This window comes from Lissotriton vulgaris, unplaced genomic scaffold, assembly GCF_964263255.1.
Source record: "Lissotriton vulgaris unplaced genomic scaffold, aLisVul1.2 SCAFFOLD_1565, whole genome shotgun sequence".
Taxonomy (NCBI): Eukaryota; Metazoa; Chordata; class Amphibia; order Caudata; family Salamandridae; genus Lissotriton; species Lissotriton vulgaris.
Genome location: NW_028251420.1, coordinates 425171 through 445448, shown reverse-complemented (window position 1 = coordinate 445448; position 20278 = coordinate 425171). Strand labels below are relative to the sequence as shown.

Below are 20278 nucleotides of genomic sequence, written 5' to 3'. Positions count from 1 at the left end.
ACTCCTGTACACTGAGTCAAGAGACCCCAAGCCTGGCATGACCAGGAGGCTGGTCGTCCCCTTGTCTCAGCGTGGTTTCCTACTTACCTTGGCCCACGAGATTCCCTTAGCAGGTCACTTAGGCCAGACGAAAACGTGGGACAGGCTTGTCTCGCACTTTCACTGGCCTCACATGAATGAGGATACCAAGGAGTTTTGCCGCTCCTGTGTCACTTGCCAAGCCAGTGGTAAGTCAGGTGGCACGACAAAGGCCCCCCTTATACCAACGCCTGTGGTGGGGGTGCCCTTTGAACGGGTGGGGATCGACATCGTCGGTCCCATGGAACCACCAACAGCATCAGGGCACAAGTTTATACTGGTGGTAGTGGATCATGCCACCAGGTACCCTGAAGCTATTCCCCTTAGGACCACTACAGCACCTGTTGTGGCAAGAGCCCTGGTTGGAGTATCCTCCAGAGTGGGCTTCCCTAAGGAGGTCGTCTCCGACAGAGGTGCAAACTTTATGTCGAGCTACTTAACTGCTATGTGGAAGGAATGTGGTGTCAACTACAAGTTCACTACACCCTATCATCCACAATGCAATGGGCTTGTTGAGAGATTCAACAGGACCCTAAAAGGGATGATTCATGGACTACCGGAAAAGCTTCGGCGTAGATGGGACGTCCTGATCCCCTGCCTCTTGTTCGCCTACAGAGAAGTCCCACAGAAGGGGGTTGGCTACAGCCCTTTTGAACTTTTGTACGGGCATCCTGTAAGAGGACCCCTGTGTTTGGTGAAGGAAGGATGGGAGAGACCTCTCAAAAAGCCTGCAGCCAACATAGTGGACTATGTGCTCGGCCTCCGCTCGCGGATGGCTGAATACATGGAGAAGGCATCCGAAAACCTTAAGGCCAGCCAAGAACTCCAAAAAGCTTGGCATGACCAAAAGGCTGTCTTGACTGTTTACCAGCCCGGACAGAAGGTGTGGGTGTTGGAGCCAGTGGCCCCAGCAGCACTCAAGGACAAATGGTCCGGGCCCCACACCATCCTGGAGAAGAAGGGAGAGGTCACCTACCTGGTCGACCTGGGAACTCCCCGGAGCCCCCACAGGGTGCTTCATGTCAACAGGCTAAAAGCATATGTCGACAGGAAGGACATGAGTTTGCTCATGGCCCTAGATGAGGGACAGGAAGAGGAGAGTGACCCTCTCCCCGACCTGCTCACTCAGAATCCTGACGATGGCTCGGTAGATGGTGTTGTCTTTTGTGGCAGCCTCTCCGAACATCAACAGAGCGACTGTAAACAGGTTCTTCAGTCGTTCCGACATCTGTTTTCTCTGACACCCAGTCAGACCGATTGGTGCACCCATGAGGTCGACACTGGTGACAGCTTGCCCGTAAAGAGTAAAATCTACAGGCAGCCTGATCACGTTAGAGACTGCATCAAGAGTGAAGTGCAGAAAATGTTGGAGCTGGGAGTCATTGAACCCTCGGATAGCCCTTGGGCTAGTCCCGTAGTTCTAGTGCCGAAACCTCACACCCAGGGTGGTAAGAGAGAGATGAGGTTCTGCGTAGACTACAGGGGTCTCAATGCAGTCACTAAGACTGACGCCCACCCAATACCAAGGGCAGACGAGCTTATTGATAGGCTGGCTTCGGCCAACTACTTAAGTACGTTTGACCTGACAGCTGGGTATTGGCAAATCAGGTTAGCTGAGGACGCCAAGCCTAAAACCGCATTTTCAACCCCTGGTGGGCATTATCAGTTCGTGGTGATGCCCTTTGGTCTGAAAAATGCACCTGCCACCTTCCAACGGTTGGTGAATCACGTCCTTACTGGGCTGGATGACTTCTGTGCGGCGTATCTTGATGATATTGCTGTCTTTAGCTCCACCTGGGAGGATCACCTGGTCCACCTGCGGAAGACATTGGAGGCGCTGCAAGCAGCAGGCCTCACTATCAAGGCCACCAAGTGCCAGATAGGGCAGACACAGGTTGTATACCTGGGCCACCTTGTAGGTGGAGGTCAGGTTCAGCCACTGGAGAGCAAGATACAGTCAATCAGGGACTGGGCTCCTCCAACCACCCAGACTCAGGTTCGAGCTTTCTTGGGCCTGACTGGTTACTATAGGAAGTTTGTCAGGAACTATGGTTCCATCGTGACACCATTAAATGAACTGACAAGTAAGAAAATGCCAAAAAAGGTTCAGTGGACAGCGAGCTGTCAAAAAGCATTCGATGACCTAAAGCAGGCCATGTGCACGGCGCCTATCCTCAAGAGTCCGGACTACTCCAAACCATTCATTGTCCAAACAGATGCTTCTGAGTTGGGTGTGGGAGCTGTTCTTTCTCAACTGAATTTTGATGGTCAAGACCAGCCCATTGCTTTTATAAGCAGAAGGCTGACCCCTAGAGAGAAGAATTGGTCAGCTATCGAGAGGGAGGCCTTTGCTGTGGTTTGGGCCCTGAAGAAGCTGAGGCCATACTTGTTTGGCACTCACTTCAAGATTCAGACCGACCATAAGCCCCTCTTGTGGCTAAATCAGATGAAGGGTGAAAACCCCAAACTGCTTAGGTGGTCCATTTCCCTACAGGGGATGGACTTCACAGTGGAACATAGACCTGGTACTGATCATGGCAATGCCGATGGGCTCTCCAGATATTTCCACTTAGAACAAGAAGACTCACCTGGTCAAGGTTAGCTAGTTGTTCCGACGTTTGGGGGGGGGTCATGTAGGAGAGTAGGGTCTGCAATCCTATGATCACCCAGATTTTTTGCTTTTGTTTCACTGGTTTACGACTTTCTCTGGCTGTGGGCCTGCCAATCAGACCCACAGCCTGGCTGTTCTCTTTCTAAATTACGATATGTACCCTAGGTGCATTTACCAATTGGTACTGGGCCACCTTATCAGACCCTGTAACTCAGGGCATAGGTGTACCCAGGGCCGCCCGGGGCTGCAGCATGTATTATGCCACCCCTGGCTGGCCTCCTAAATTTGACACAACTGGCTGCATGACAGCTGGGGCGAAGTCGTGTAATCACCCTTTGCTTTAGATATAGTAGCTCTATATCTAACCATACAATGGACACCCGAGTCCCTATCAGTCACTCCTATGGCAGGCCTTGACAATCCTGAAGGCAGAGTGCATGGGCTCGCGTGAACTGTGTTCTGGCCCGAGCCGAGCCGGTTGCAGCTTGCGGAGAAAAGACCCAATGGCTGTTCCATGATAACGCGTGCCACATCGGTAACTTCGGTGTCGCGTTATCAAGACATGTCGAGTAAGGTGTCATACGAATCGGGATGCTGCCCTCTCACCAACTCTGGCGACGAGGTTAGCATTCCGCCCTTCTAGAGGGACACGACATGTACGTAACTGTGAACCCCGGTTAAAGTTAACGAAAGCCTCAGCTCCACAAAATGGATGCTGCCACCACAGACACGAGTCTGACCTCCTGCTGCTGGGAGTCCTTCCAGCGAGGAGCGCTTGGACAAAGGGTTTCCTGTCGAGGGCGGTGTTCGCACCGTCCCAGACAGGGTTTGTGTATTCTGGGTAGGTAGGGCTTTTGCGAGAAGGTGACTGCGGAGTGGCACCCCGGTGCTCACTACGCATCTGCCGGTTAGAACCAGTTCCAGGGGCGACAGCCCTGGCCTGGGGAAAGTCCGGCAGGGGAGAGGGGTGTAACTACCCCCCTTCCTGGTCCCACCCTTAGGGCAGGACCTAGTCATGTACCCACCCCTTTCTTTAGGATAAAGGCCGGAGCGGGGACCTTCCAAATTAGATCATCTTTGAATCAAGAATACTTTCTACGAAAGGACTTCAAGACTCTTCTCAAGATTTCTCCCTTGTGGCTAAGGAGTAGTCACCCTGCATCAGCGGGCACCATCTAAGAACTCTGCGGTTTGCTGTAAGTCCTTCCTCAAGGAATCCGACGGCCCAGCTCGACGAGAACCGGCTTCCCTGGCACCTCTGACCTCTACCCCCGTCATCAGCTCAGCTGTGATCTGTGGGTGCGACGAGACCTCGAGGGACCGGCCATCATCAGAACCTGCACGCTCTTAAAAACCAGCACGACCATCGAGGTAACTCTCTGGTGAGTGCTCTGGGGTCCGAGAAGCCCCGACCCTGAGCCGCTCCAGCTCCGAAGTGCAGTCCCCCAGCATCTCCACGATCTGCGTGGGGCCCTTCTGCTCGCTGCTCAGCACGTTGTCTGGTCACTAGCCGCTGGCTTGTGTCCTTCTGTGACGACATCCGAGAATCATCACTGCCGGTCTGGTTGCTCCAGACTGGCCCTTGCTTCCATCTTTTCAAGAAGCACCCCGGACCCTCCTGGTCCACTCAAGACGCCGACAGCGTCATCCGTCGTGGGACAGCTCGCACCTCCACCGTGGTCGCCGACAACGCCTCCTGGTCCGTGAGACTGCAGAGCCTAGCGTCGCCCACTCACCTGGTCGAGGTGACGGCCAACTGGTGCCTTCCTGGTACCCTCTGACTACTGGCTAGTAGTACGGACTTGGTCCCCTCTGCTTTCAGGTTTCATCAATCTCCGATCCAGGCTTGGATCTCTACGAACTATTCAGCACTGGTCGCCGGCCAGCAACTCCTTTTCTTCCGGCTCCTGGCTCGTCAGCGAAGACCCCGACGCCTGTAAGACTTGGGCAGCCGCAGCCCTCGTGGCTAGGTAACTCGGCATTTCAGTGCCTGCATAGCCTCCTTACTCTAGGGTCCCGAGTCCCTCGCTTCCGACTTGCCTTAACCTTTCCGTGTCCTCGGACACTTGTTTTAATTGTGCACTTAAAGTATTTGCTAAAGAGATTTGGTTTGTGCTAAGTACCCTGTCCTCATAAAGAGTACAGGGCTGTTGTGATTCTTAATAAATATACTGTTTATTTTCATAACACTTGTGTGGTGTCCTTTCACTGGGTGTTCAAGGGGTACATGTGTGGTAAACAGCTGGCTTAACGCGCCCTCTCGAGTCTTTAGCCTTAGACTGCTCGTATCCACGCTACTAGGATAGCTGGTCTATAGGTTGACTTACAACCAAACACCATAAGGGTCGTTGGAACGATACATAGCGGTCGCTAGAATAGCGAACGTTGCATATCGGGCCAACTTCTCACAGACATCTTTAGCAAAGTGACACATTTCATACCCCTTAAAGGAATTCCCACAGCAAAACAACTAGTTCAACACTTAAAAAAACATGTCATTCGACTTCATGGCTTTCCAAATGTTTTAATCACAGACAGGGATTCCCAATTTTTTTCCAGAGCCTATACAAAGAGTTTACACAATGAAACTCCTCTAATTTCCATCCAGAAACCGATGGGAAAACAGAAAGCACTAAGTAAGAACTGGTGCAATACCTCAGACTCTTCTAGCTAAAGGAAGAAGGTGACTGGCCAGACTATCTATGGACCGCTGAATTTGCCCATAATAATGCTAAAAATGTGTCTACTGATTTACACCATTTTATTTAAATTCAGGCAGACATCCGACTTCCCTAATCGATTGTAAGGATGTAGAGGTAGCAGACGTCCAATATATAGATAAACACATAACTGAGATCCATCAAGTGGCTGGGCAAAATTCAAAATTTGCTAAAGAGCATAATAAGCATTATGCTGACAAAAAGAGACAAAGGGAACCAAAACTTCAAGTAGGAGATCAGGTGTGGTTAAGTACAAAGAATTTGAAGTTAAAGGGAGACCGTGCATTTCAACAACGTATTGTGGGTTCCTATTCCATTGAAAGAATGATCAACCCTGTAACATTTCGTTTCATTTCATTTTAAAATCCACCCAGTCTTCCATGTCTCTTTGTTAAAAAAGGTTTCCCCAGACTTAAGTCTATCTAGTCCTCCTGACCCGTTGGATTTTGAAGGTGGAAGTGAATATGAAGTTCGAAGAATTCTTAACACTAAAAAAGTTAGAGGTGTTCTCTTTTTCTTGATTGGAAGGGTTACAGCACAGATGGAAGGTCCTGGGAGAAACACACAGATGTTCATGCTCCACATTTAATTGAGGCTTTTCACAAAGAGTTCCCAAATAAACCATGACTGATGGAAACTTCCTTGAGAGGAAGTACTGTCAGAGCCTCTAAAAAAGTTCCCATCAATAATCTAATTATTGCGGGCACACTGGGAGGAAAGATGTCAAAAGGATATAGATACCGTTGCCCTACTGGAAAATGGAGATCAAGTTGATGAAAAAGGAAAATCAAGATGTCCGCCAACTTGTTCCTTCCTTTAGTGCACTAGTTGTTCTTCCTTGAAGACATTTGGGATGTGAAGCACGTCTGAGTTCTAATCGGCGCACTAAACCTGAAGATTGTCCATGAGTAGACGTTTCTGTGAAATTCTCGTCGGTTAGTTAGTCAGAGTAGGTGCGACATAGTACTTTGTTTTTTGTTGCTTCAGTAAATAATAATATTCCTGATAACTATCTGCTCATGCCCAAGTATCCTTCATAGTGTCCGTTTCCTGTGTTTGCGCTTACGTTATACTAATTGGTCGGATGAATGTTGCCTACTGCTTCTCAACATTGTTTCTGAGATAATTAGAGTTATTGTTGAAATGAAGAAAGCTTGTTAAACGAGCGCTCTGCGTTCGTTGACTGGAATAAGGTCAAAAGAGCTTAGAACCTTTTCTCTCAAAGTTGCTGCCACGCTTACGAGATAAGGCTGGACCAATTTGAGAACAGTTAGTTATTCACAGATATTTCTCAGAGTGCAATGTTCTTTGTGTCATTAATTTCCCAAAGAAGAGAAAGACTCACACTTACCTGAAGATGTTTCTGCTTGCTGCTGTTCGAGTACTCTGTTTCCTGGAACCGCAAGTACTTCCTCTGGAAAAAAAATAACATTTAGAGTTTATGAAAAAAATAGCATGTGATGAGTTATTGTTTGCGAGAAAACTTAATGGAAGAGGAGCAAAGGTCAAGAAAATAGTGGGTAGGATATGTAGAGTTAAGTCAATCTGAATATGAATGTTTCAGGAAGATTACAGAATTAATTAGTATTAATGTGATTACAGTTTTCAGGTTAATCAAGGGATAAAATGAAAAGCTGAGCTACAACCCTTGAGTTGAAGACCGCGATTCCTTGGCAATCTCTTCTCTATCCCCAACCCTTCACCCCCGTTGGAGCATATTCACAAGTAATTAAAAAGAAAGTATTTGTGGAACTGTTTTAAAGGGAGTGGGGGAATTGCTGCGTTCTACTCCTGTGCAACTTGGAAACTGCGGTGCTTGATTTGACATGATCACTATCGATGGCGACCACAATCCACTCTGCCTAAGTATGAAGGAACTTTGGGGCAGCCTCCCCAACGGAACCCAACCCTTGAGTATTCCCAAGGAAGTTTATCCATCTAACGATTGCCGCAGACTGAAATGGTGGAAGTTTGCCCTATATGAAGATAAGATCAAGGGCTTTCATGGAGATCTGGTGGTAGAACCACTCGAATTACAATCCCTTGCTCAAAGCCCAAGGGACTTGTCCCGAAGTACCCTCCTCTCCCCTCTCTTGCTAGATATTGGACGTCGCCCCATAAGCAGCATTGTCAAGCTCCGTCCCTTGTTGTTTTGGCCCAGAATTCCGAGGACCCCAGAACTCCGACCCTATGCCGGAGCCCCGACAGAGGAGCCCACTTGGATACCTGTAATAAGGTAGGGTGGATCAAAATTATAAGGAAGCTTTCATTTGATGTAGGACTCCAAGAAGTGTGAGAACATCCAGTCTTACCCCTGCTCCAAAAAGGTACAGTACAGCGATACTACAGGTAATGGGTCGACTAACAAGACTCCACCAAGCTTGACCAGGGTTCAAGGTCTCCCTTGTTTTGGCTAAGTAGTTCTTCCGGCAGTTGTCTCCGTGGATCGTTTTTGTTACTTTTTTTGCGCACTGTTTTGTCTGCCATCTTTTTGTAGTATTATTCTGTTTACTGTATTGTGCCTGAGTGGTTTTCTTCCACCTTACAACATCTGAGCCCAGTTTTCCCACCATTGCCCTTCTCCGCCGCAGACCCTCCCCTTCCGCCCCGCTCCTGCTTCCCAGCTGCTCGTCCCTCCCCCTCCCCTACAAATGATGACCGCTGAGTCTGAGCCTGTCCGCACCTGGACCGCGCCCAGCACCAGACACCCTGACACCCGCGAGCTCCACAGGACCTGACACCGCTATGATGCAAACACCCTCCACACACTAAACAAAGGCCAAAAATCCGCCTGCTTCCAGGCCTCCCCGAAGGACACCCACGGACCCTTCACCTGCCATTGCTGCAGCTTCTCCAGCCAGTGCACACCAGCACGCCCTGCCCATCCCAACACTGCAGGCCATAACCATCTCAGCTGTATACTGCTCAACACCTGCTCAGTCCACAAGCACGCAGTCGAACTCTGGGACCCTGCTCGACTCCTCCGTCCTGGACGTCGCCTTCCTGATGGAAACCTGGATGAACACCTCCTCTGCATCAGACATAGCCACAGCCATACCCGACGGCTACAAGATCACGTGCAGAGACCGGAACAAACCTGGAGGAGGAATCGCCATCATCCACAGGGATACCATCAGAGTCTCTACCAGCACCTAAGACGCCCTCATCATGGCAAAACACTTACACTTCCAGATCCACGTCAACAACAACACCACCCTCATAGGAACCCTTGTCTACAGACCTCCGACCCCCGACTACAGATTAGCGAATCCATCGCCGACCTCATCAGCATGCACACCATCGCCTCCACAGACTACATCCTCCTCGGAGACCTGAACTTCCACCTAGAGACCACCAACGACAACAACTCCATAACACTGATTGACAACCTCACCAGCCTCGGACTCAAGCAACTCGTCACAACACCCAAACACTCCGCTGGGCACACCCTTGACCCCATTTCCTCCACCAGCGACCACGTCACCTTCGGCCACACCACCGAACTCCACTGGACCGACCACCACTGCATCCACTTCTCCTTAGAGAAACACACCACACATAACAAACCACAAGGTATCCAACACGGCAGCTGGAAAAAAGTTCCTGAAGACCAGCTCATCACCGCACTCGCCCGAGACCCTCATCCCAAGCCCTCCGAGACCAACGCAGCAGCCCACAACTTCAGAATATGAATAGACGACTGCGCCAACACCCTCACCCCAATCAGGAAACCCTCTGACAGACACATCAACACCTGAACCATCTGGTTCAACGACGACCTCCAGAACTCCAAGTATACCTGCAGAAAACTCGGGAAGCAATGGCGCAAGGACCAGACACCAGACAACCACACAGCCCTCATGAATGCCAGGCGCAGACACAACCTGCTCATCAGATCCGCCAAAAGAACCTCCTTCAAGGAACGCATAGACAACAACGCACAAAACAGTAAAGAGCTCTTCAACATCGTGAAAGAACTCCCCACCCACCAGCTCCAGCTCCAATGACATCCCACCTGCGACTTCCTGCCTACCTTCTTCTACAGCAAGATCGCAGACATCTACAACAGCTTCGATACCCAGACGCAAATGGCAGATGCCGACACCCTAGAATCTACACCCACCGAATGCACCGACCTTCTGCTCTCCTGGTACAACATCAACGACGAAGAAACCGCCAAAATCATGAACACCATCCACTCCGGCTCACCTTCCGACTCCTGCCCCCACCACATCTTCAACAAGGCAAGTACCATCATCGCACCTCAACTTGAAAGATCATCAACAGCTCCTTCGAGACCTCCACCTTTCCAGAGAGCTGGAAACACACAAAATTCAACGCCCTCCTCAAAAAACCCAAGATAACGCAAAGGACCTCAAGAACGTCCGACCCAACTTCCTGCTCCTGTTCCTGGCAAAAATCATTGAGAAGACTGCCGACAGACAACTGACCCTCTTCCCGGAGCACAACAACATACTGGACTCCTCCCTATCCGACTTAACCAGCAACAACAACACCAAGACCGCCCTCATCGCTGCTACTGACGACATCAGGGCCATACTAGACAAGGGCAAGACTGTTGCCCTCATCCTCCTGGACCTCTCGGCCTCTTTGAACACCAACTGCCACCGCACCCTTTGTTCACGCGTCCACAACACAGGGATCCAAGGCAAAACCATGGACTGGAGCACCTCCTTCTTCACCGGCAGATCCCAGAGAGTACGCCTCCCCCCTTACCAAGGAACGATATTTGGTAGCTATGAACACCTACTACAAAAATATCAAAAAAGCGAGGAAAATCAGCCTCACCTCCCAAATAACAGAGGCAGGCAACTCTACTCGAGAGCTATTTAGGGTTATAAAGGCCTTCACCAACCCAGCAATGTGTGAGAGCCCGGACACTTTTTCCCAAGACCTCTGTAATAAAAACTCCCAGTTCTTTGAAGACAAAATTGAGGGGATATATAAGAAAATCATGCAAGTCTCAGGTCCTCCAAAGACTGTGGCCTCTGGAATTTCCCCTGGGATGACCCTTGGGAATACCCCGCATGTAATTCCAGAAAGAACCTTACAGCAACTGACCACTCTTATTAACAATATGAAGACCGGTTCCCCCAACGACTTGATTCCTGCTAAAATGATTTCTCCCCTGACAGAATCTCTAGGCCCCTCTATTCAAAAGCTAATAAATCTCTCCTTTGCCGAAGGACAACTCCCACAACATTGGAAAGAAGCAGTCGTGAACCCCATACGCAAAAATACCACCTTACCCTGGTCAGAGCTCTCCAACCTCCGCCCTATTTCACTCCTCCCTTTCATTAGCAAACTAGCTGAGAAATACGTTAATACCATCATTTCCAGCTTTATCGAGGTGACAGGGGACCTGGACCAATCACAATCTGGGTTCAGGCCCAACCACAGCACTGAATCTGCCCTCCTCTCGGTGACTGACAAAATCAAAATGTCACAGGATAGAGGGGGTTCCATGATTCTAGTGCTGCTGGACCTGTCTGCGGCCTTTGATACCGTGTCCCATAACATCCTTCTCAGCCGTTTGCAGGGAGTGGGGATTGGAGGCTTAGCACTATCCTGGCTGGAGAGTTTCCTTTCCGGGAGGTCGCAATCCAACAGCCTTGGCCCCTATCGTTCCATCTCGAGGGAGCTCACGAAAGGGGTGCCACAGGGCTCATGCCTTAGCCCTACATTGTTCAATGTTTATGTGGCCCCCCTCGCTGAGATTGTGCGGAAGTACGGGTTCACACCGGTCTCCTACGCTGATGACACCCAGCTCCTCTACCCTTTTAGCTCCCTTGGCCCTAAAGTCAAGGACAACTTTGCTGAGGGTATGAGGGCAGTGTCACATTGGATGGCCGCAAACTGCCTCCAATGTAACGTTGCAAAAACAGAGATCATGCTCTTCGGCAAAGTAAATCTTCTGTGGTCTCCCGATTGGTGGCCGCTGGACCTGGGTCCAGTTCCAACATCAAAGCCACATGTCAAAAACTTAGGAGTAAAAATTGACCAAAAACTGACCCTTAAGGAACATACCAACCTTATTGCAGGATTGTGCTTCCATACCATCGGCCTCTTAAGACGAATCTTCCCGTACCTTCCTGATACCTATAGGAAGACACTCGTACAGGCTTTGGTTACTAGCCGCCTGGACTACTGCAACGGCCTGCTGACACTTGCTAACGCAGATGCAGTGGGCCGTTTGCAGGTAGTCCAGAATACGGTGGCTAGACTGGTCATGAGTGCACCAGCTAGGACCCCCTCCAAGCCCTTGTTGGAGGAGCTGCATTGGCTCCCTATACGGCAGCGAATCAGTTTTAAAATGTGTTGCACGGTCCACAAATGCTTATATGGAGATAGTCCTAAATATCTCTCTCAATCACTGGAGCTGTATCAACCTAGCCGGTCACTCCGCTCAAGCAATCAAGCCCTTTTGAAACCACCTGTTACAAAAAAATCTAGACAGGGAGACCGAGCATTTTCTTCAGTCGGCCCCCCTCTGTGGAACAAACTTCCCACTGATTTGAGAATGACTACCAACCATCTATCCTTTAGAAAGTCACTAAAAACCCTCCTCTTCCGGGAAACATTCCATCATCACTAATCACCTTTACTGTATCTGCTAATGTTTCTGGTGAGCAAAGCGTGGAGATACCCTTACGGGATTGATTCCTGCGCGATATAAGAAATAAAAATAAAAATAAAAATAAAATTCCAAAGCCACCACGATCACCTGCAGCGTATCCCAAGTCTCTTCCCTCAGCCCAACCCTCTTTAACATCTACATGGCTCTGCTCGCCAACATCTTCCGACATCACCACCTCAACATCGTCCTGTACGCCGATGACACCCAGCTGATCATCTCCCTCACCAAAGACCCAGCCATCACCAAATCCAACCTTCATGTGGGAATGAAGGCCGTCGCAGAATGGATTAAGACCCACTGCCTGAAACTGAACTCGGACAAGACGGAGGTCCTCATTCTTGGACCCACCCCCTCCGCATGGGACGACTCCTGGTGGCCTACCGCGCTGGGAGCTCCCCCGACACCCTCAAACCACACACTCAATCTGGGGGTTCATCCTGGACACAACGCTCACCATGACCCAGCAAGTCAACGCCGTCTCATCCTGCTGCTTCAACACCCTCCGTATGCTTTGGAAAATCTACAGATGGATCCCCACCAAAACCAGGAGAGGGGTCACCCAGGTGCTCGTCAGCAAAAGGCTGGACTACGGCAATGCACTCTACGCAGGAACCACGACTACACTCCAAAAGAGATTCCAGGGCATACAGAACGCCTCCGCACGCCTCGTCCTTGGACTCCCTCGCCACAGCCACATCACCACCCACCTACGAGACCTGCATTGGCTACCGGTCAACAAGAGGATCACCTTCAGGCTCCTCACCCACGTGTACAAAGCTCTCCACAACGCCTTACTAGCATACCTCAACAAACGACTATCCTTCTATACCCTTGTTCTGACCGGGTTTTCGGCTCTATTTCTGAGTGATAGTGACTTTAAGCTTGCTACATCCTGAATCTCTATTCTTGCCTTGTGTTGGTCCTTTTCAGGCCTTTTTCAGAACCTAGAAACATAAACTAGAGCATGGCTGCTTTATATGATGATAGATCCCTTATTCTTGACTCTAATCCATCTATTGCCAATTGGCTTTGACATAATTATGTGTCCTTTCATCATCCTACCTATAGTAGAGGGTGGATTCTGTAGTCCTGACTTTATATTACATATTGGTATGGTTTATGTATGTACTCTGATAGAGCTAAGTGTTATTTCATCCTTCTCAGGCCTACAAGGCCCAGAACTAGAGAGACTCCATTTTGCTTTCTGTCCCTGCAGACTGAGATGCTTGCAGGGTAAAGGTAATGTTTTAGTTATGAGGTGTTGTTCATCCTTAGCGAACTGTAGAGAACCGGCCAGAGCTGAATCTAATCAGGAAGTGTCTCTGGGCTCAGGTCTCTAGACGAAACAAGCAGCTGGTCACTGTGGGAGCGTCTAGCGCAAGGAGCCTGGTACATGGAATCGGTGGGAGGAGGCTGCTGGCTGGAACTTTCCATGAGGAGACAGCATTCCATATTAGTGAAGTGCAGAGGCGGAGTCAGACAGTCGATGATTAGAAGAGAAAGAGTTGAGTTGCAGAAAAGAGTTGACTTCAGAAGCAGAAGGAATGGAGTTAGAAGCAGTTGGAGTGGAGTTGGAGCAGAGGAGAAGAGACAGTGGATGCTTGGAACAGAGAGAACTCAGTTAGTCAGTTTGTCAGTGAGACAGTTGGAATCAGAGGAAGAAGAAGATGCTTGGAACAGAGAGAAGACAGACAGGCAGTCAGTGAGCTGGAACCAGAGAGAGAGAGAAGCCAGAAGCAGTTGTGAGCAGATGGTGTTTTGAACAGAGAGAAGTGAGATGATGTTTGGAACTGAAGGAAGCAGTCAGAAGCAGTTACTTATCAGGAGGAGTTGTGATCAGCTGGAGTCTGAAGTGACGCCTTTTGGAAGAGACTGAAGTTATATCGTGGATTAGTCTGTGAGAGCAGCTGGAGTGAATTGGACATTGGAGCTGAGATAATCAGACAGAGTGAAGAAGCTAGTGGAGCGAACGGTTATCAGAGCGGCAGAAACTATTAGGCTGAAGTTGGAAGGTGAAGAGAGTTCATGGGGGAGAGGAATCCAGTGCAGAGTGATCAGCGCAGATGCGTGTCCAAGAGTGCAGGGGAGGATCTGAGACGAGCTAAGGCACAGACGAGAGAGGAGCCCAGATGACAGCTAGAGCAAGACTTCATACTCATCAGGTGATACCCTTCCTGTTAATCAGTTTGCTTTACATTTAAACATTAACCTTGTCCCTATTGTGTTTATACGAATTTCAACCTTTTATTGTAATATTGCTTCACATGATGAACTGCTGTTTTTAACTGATCACGAGAGGCGGACCCTTCCAAGGCACGAATGTTGTTAAAAGTTTAATTGTTGCTTTCCTCAACCTCTGCACCGGTTGACTTTTGTGGACACTGTATGAGGGACTTATCTCTGTCGGTGAGAAGCCTGTGGCATGCATTACAGACTGATTTCTGCCAAACACTCAAGAGCCCCAAAGCTGTGGACGCAGTACGAGGGACCGATCTCTGTTACACACTCAAGAGCCCCAAAGCTGTGGACGCTGTATGAGAGACTGATCGCTGACAAACACTCAAGAGCCCCAAAGCTGTGGACGCTGTACGAGGGACCGATCTATGCCAAACACTCAAGAACCCCAAAGCTGTGGATGCTGTATGAGGGACCGATCTCTGCCAAACACTCAAGGGCCCCAAAGCTGTGGACGCTGTATGAGGGACCGATCTCTGCCAAACACTCAAAGGCCCCAAAGCTGTGGATGCTGTATGAGGGACCGATCTTTGCCAAACACATAAGAGTCCCAAAGCTGTGAGTGCAGTATGAGGGAATGATCTCTGCCAAACACTCAAGTGCCCCAAAGCTGTGGACACTGTATAAGGGACTGATCTCTGTGCCCACTCAAGAGCCCCAAAGCTGTTGACGCTGTATGAGGGACTGATCTCTGTGCCCACTCAAGAGCCCCAAAGCTGTGTACGCAGTATGAGGGACTGATCTCTGTGCCACTCAAGGGCCCCAAAGCTGTGGACACTGTATGAGAGACCGATCATTGACAAACAATCAAGAGCCCCAAAGCTGTGGATGCTGTATGAGGGACCGATCACTGCCAAACACTCAAGAGCTGCAAAGCTGTGGACACTGTATGAGGGTCCGATCTCTGCCAAACACTCAAGAGCCCCAAAGCTGTGGACACTGTATGAGGGACCGATCTCTGTGAAACCCTCGAGAGCCCCAAAGCTATGGACACTGTATGATCGACTGATCTCTGCCAAACACTCAAGAGCCCCAAAGCTGTGGAAGCTGTATGAGAGACTGATCGCTGACAAACACTCAAGAGCCCCAAAGCTGTGGACGCTGTACGAGGGACCGATCTATGCCAAACACTCAAGAACCCCAAAGCTGTGGATGCTGTATGAGGGACTGATCTCTGCCAAACACTCAAGGGCCCCAAAGCTGTGGACGCTGTATGAGGGACCGATCTCTGACAAACACTCAAGGGCCCCAAAGCTGTGGATGCTGTATGAGGGACCGATCTTTGCCAAACACATAAGAGTCCCAAAGCTGTGGACACTGTATGAGGGACTGATCTCTGTGCCCACTCAAGAGCCCCAAAGATGTTGATGCTGTATGAGGGACTGATCTCTGTGCCCACTCAAGAGCCCCAAAGCTGTGGACGCTGTATGAGGGACTGATCTCTGTGCCCACTCAAGAGCCCCAAAGCTGTGTACGCAGTATGAGGGACTGATCTCTGTGCCCACTCAAGGGCCCCAAAGCTGTGGACACTGTATGAGGGACCGATCTCTGCCAAACAATCAAGAGCCCCAAAGCTGTGGATGCTGTATGAGGGACCGATCACTGCCAAACACTCAAGAGCCGCAAAGCTGTGGACACTGTATGAGGGTCCGATCTCTGCCAAACACTCAAGAGCCCCCAAAGCTGTGGACACTGTATGAGGGACTGATCTCTGCCAAACACTCAAGAGCCCCAAAGCTGTAGATGCTATATGAGGGCCCGATCTCTGCCAAACACTCAAGGGCCTCAAAGCTGTGGACGCTGTATGAGGGACTGATCTCTGTGCGCACTCAAGGGCCCCAAAGCTGTGGACGCTGTATGAGGGACTGATCTCTCCAAACACTCAAGAGCCCCAAAGCTGTGGATACTGTATGAGGGACCGATCTCTGCCAAACACTCAAGAGCCCCAAAGCTGTGGACGCTGTATGAGGGACTGATCTCTCCAAACACTCAAGAGCCGCAAAGCTGTGGACACTGTATGAGGAACTGATCTCTCCTAACACTCAAGAGCCGCAAAGCTGTGGACGCTGTATGAAGGACTGATCTCTCCAAACACTCAAGAGCCGCAAAGCTGTGGACGCTGTATGAAGGACTGATCTCTCCAAACACTCAAGAGCCTCAAAGCTGTGGATGCTGTATGAGGTACTGATCTCTGCCAAGCACTCAAGAGCCCCAAAGCTGTGGACGCTGTATGAGGGACTGATCTCTCCAAACACTCAAGAGCCCCAACGCTGTGGACGCTGTATGAGGGACTGATCTCTCCAAAAACTCAGGAGCCCCAAAGCTGTGGACGCTGTATGAGGGGCCGATCTCTCCAAACACTCAAGAGCCCCAAAGCTGTGGACGCTGTATGAGGGACTGATCTCTCCAAACACTCAAGAGCCCCAAAGCTGTGGACGCTGTATGAGGGGCCGATCTCTCCAAACACTCAAGAGCCCCAAAGCTGTGGACGCTTTATGAGGGACCGATCTCTGCCAAACACTCAAGAGCCCCCAAAGCTTTGGACACTATATGAGGGACCGATCTCTGTCAAACACTCAAGAGCCCCAACGCTATGGACGCTGTATGATCGACTGATCTCTGCCAAACACTCAAGAGCCCCAAAGCTGTGGGCGCTGTATGAGGGACTGATCTCTCCAAACACTCAAGAGCCCCAAAGCTGTGGACGCTTTATGAGGGACCGATCTCTGCCAAACACTCAAGAGCCCCCAAAGCTTTGGACACTGTATGAGGGACCGATCTCTGTCAAACACTCAAGAGCCCCAACGCTATGGACGCTGTATGATCGACTGATCTCTGCCAAACACTCAAGAGCCCCAAAGCTGTGGGCGCTGTATGAGGGACTGATCTCTCCAAACACTCAAGACCCCCCAAAGCAGTGGATGCTGTATGACGAACCTTTCCCTGCCAAACACTCAAGAGCCCTTAAAGCTGTGGTTGCTCTATGAGGAACCGATCTCTGCCAAGCACTCAAGAGCCCCAAAGCTGTGGACGCAGTATGATTGACTGATCTCTGCTGAACGCTCAAGAGCCCCAAAGCTGTGGATGCTGTATGACGGACCGATATCTGCCAAACACTCAAGAGCCCCAAAGCTGTGGATGCTGTATGAGGGACCAATCTAAGCCAAACACTCAAGAGCCCCAAAGCAATGGATGCTGTATGAGGGACCAATCTCTGCCAACCACTCAAGAGCCCCAAAGCTGTGGACGCTGTATGAGGGACCGATCTCTCCAAACACATAAGAGCCCCAAAGTTGTGGGCTCTTTATGAGGGACCGATCTCTGCCAAACACTCAAGAGCCCCCAAAGCTTTGGACACTGTATGAGGGACCAATCTCTGTCAAACACTCAAGAGCCCCAAAGCTGTGGACGCAGTATGATTGACTGATCTCTGCCAAACACTCAAGAGCCCCAAAGCTGTAGATGCTGTATGAGGGACTGATCTCTGTCAAACACTCAAGAGCCCCAAAGCTGTGGATGCTGTATGACGGACCGATCTCTGCCAAACACTCAAGAGCCCCAAAGCTGTGGATGCTGTATGAGGGACCGATCTCTGCCAAACACTCAAGAGCTCCAAAGCAATGGATGCTGTATGAGGGACGATCTCTGCCAAACACTCAAGAGCCCCAAAGCAATGGATGCTGTATGAGGGACCGATCTCTGCCAAACACTCAAGGGCCCCAAAGCTGTGGACGCTGTATGAGGGACTGATCTCTCCAAACACTCAAGAGCCCCAAAGCTGTGGATGCTGTATGAGGGACCAACCTCTTCCAAACACTCAAGAGCCCAGAAGCTGTGGACGCTCTATGATGGACTGATCTCTGTCACACACTCAAGAGACCCCTAAGCTGTGGATGCTGTATGAGGGACCGATCTCTGCCAAACACTCAAGAGCCCCAAAGCTGTGGACGTTGTATGAGGGACTGATCTCTGTGCACACTCAAGGGTCCCGAAGCTGTGGACGCTGTATGAGTGACTGATCTCTGCTGAACACTCAAGACCCCCAAAGCTGTGGATGCTGTATGACGGACCGATCTCTGCCAAACACTCAAGAGCCCCAAAGCAATGGATACTGTATGAGGAACCGATCTCTGCCAAACACTCAAGACCCCCAAAGCTGTGGACGCTGTATGAAGGACTGATCTCTCCAAACACTCAAGAGCCGCAAAGCTGTGGATGCTGTATGAGGGACTGATCTCTGCCAAGCACTCAAGAGCCCCAAAGCTGTGGACGCTGTATGAGGGACTGATCTCTCCAAACACTCAAGAGCCCCAATGCTGTGGACACTGTATGAGGAACTGATCTCTCCAAACACTCAAGAGCCGCAAAGCTGTGGACACTGTATGAAGAACTGATCTCTCCAAACACTCAAGAGCCGCAAAGCTGTGGACGCTGTATGAAGGACTGATCTCTCCAAACACTCAAGAGCCGCAAAGCTGTGGATGCTGTATGAGGGACTGATCTCTGCCAAGCACTCAAGAGCCCCAAAGCTGTGGACGCTGTATGAGGGACTGATCTCTCCAAACACTAAAGAGCCCCAAAGCTTTGGACACTGTATGTGGGACCGATCTCTGTCAAACACTCAAGAGCCCCAAAGCTATGGACGCTGTATGATCGACTGATCTCTGCCAAACACTCAAGAGCTTCAAAGCTGTGGGCGCTGTATGAGGGACTGATCTCTGCCAAACACTCAAGAGCCCCAAAGCTGTAGATGCTGTATGAGGGACTGATCTCTGTCAAACACTCAAGGGCCCCAAAGCTGTGGACGGTGTATGAGGGACTGATCTCTGCCAAGCACTCAAGAGCCCCAAAGCTGTTGACGCTGTATGAGGGACTGATCTCTCCAAACACTCAAGACCCCCCAAAGCAGTGGATGCTGTATGACGAACCTATCCCTGCCAAACACTCGAGAGCCCTTAAAGCTGTGGTTGCTCTATGAGGAACCGATCTCTGCCAAGCACTCAAGAGCCCCAAAGCTGTGGACGCAGTATGATTGACTGATCTCTGCTGAACGCTCAAGAGCCCCAAAGCTGTGGATGCTGTATGAGGGACTGATCTCTGTCAAACACTCAAGAGCCCCAAAGCTGTGGATGCTGTATGAGGGACCGATCTCTGCCAAACACTCAAGAGCCCCAAAGCTGTGGATGCTGTATGAGGGACCGATCTCTGCCAAACACTCAAGAGCCCCAAAGCAATGGATGCTGTATGAGGGACGATCTCTGCCAAACACTCAAGAGCCCCAAAGCAATGGATGCTGTATGAGGGACCGATCTCTGCCAAACACTCAAGGGCCCCAAAGCTATGGACGCTGTATGAGGGACTGATCTCTCCAAACACTCAAGAGCCCCAAAGCTGTGGATGCTGTATGAGGGACCGACCTCTTCCAAACACTCAAGAGCCCCAAAGCTGTGGACGCTGTATGATGGACTGATCTCTGTCACACACTCAAGAGACCCCAAAGCTGTGGATGCTGTATGAGGGACCGATCTCTGCCAAACACTCAAGAGCCCCAAAGCTGTGGACGTTGTATGAGGGACTGATCTCTGTGCGCACTCAAGGGCCCCGCAACTGTGGACGCTGTATGAGGGACTGATCTCTGCTGAACACTCAAGTGCCCCAAAGCTGTGGATGCTGTATGACGGACCGATCTCTGCCAAACACTCAAGAGCCTCAAAGCTGTGGATGCTGTATGAGGGACCGATCTCTGCCAAACACTCAAGAGCCCCAAAGCAATGGATGCTGTATGAGGGACCGATCTCTGCCAAACACTGAAGAGTCCCAAAGCTGTGGACGCTGTATGAGGGACTGATCTCTGTCAAACACTCAAGAGCCCCAAAGCTGTAGATGCTGTATGAGGGACTGATCTCTGTCAAACACTCAAGGGCCCCAAAGCTGTGGACGGTGTATGAGGGACTGATCTCTCCAAACACTCAAGAG

At 50.3% G+C, this 20278-nt stretch overlaps 1 protein-coding gene across 1 annotated transcript in view; it reads right to left on the bottom strand.

Moving 5' to 3' along the window:
* Positions 1-20278, bottom strand: part of LOC147662888 (uncharacterized) — a 137001-nt gene that overhangs the window by 52340 nt on the left and 64383 nt on the right. The window contains exon 3 of the mRNA XM_086950821.1: positions 6761-6823. Within this exon, the coding sequence (XP_086806947.1) occupies positions 6761-6823 (63 nt within the window). The remainder of the gene's footprint in view (positions 1-6760; positions 6824-20278) is intronic.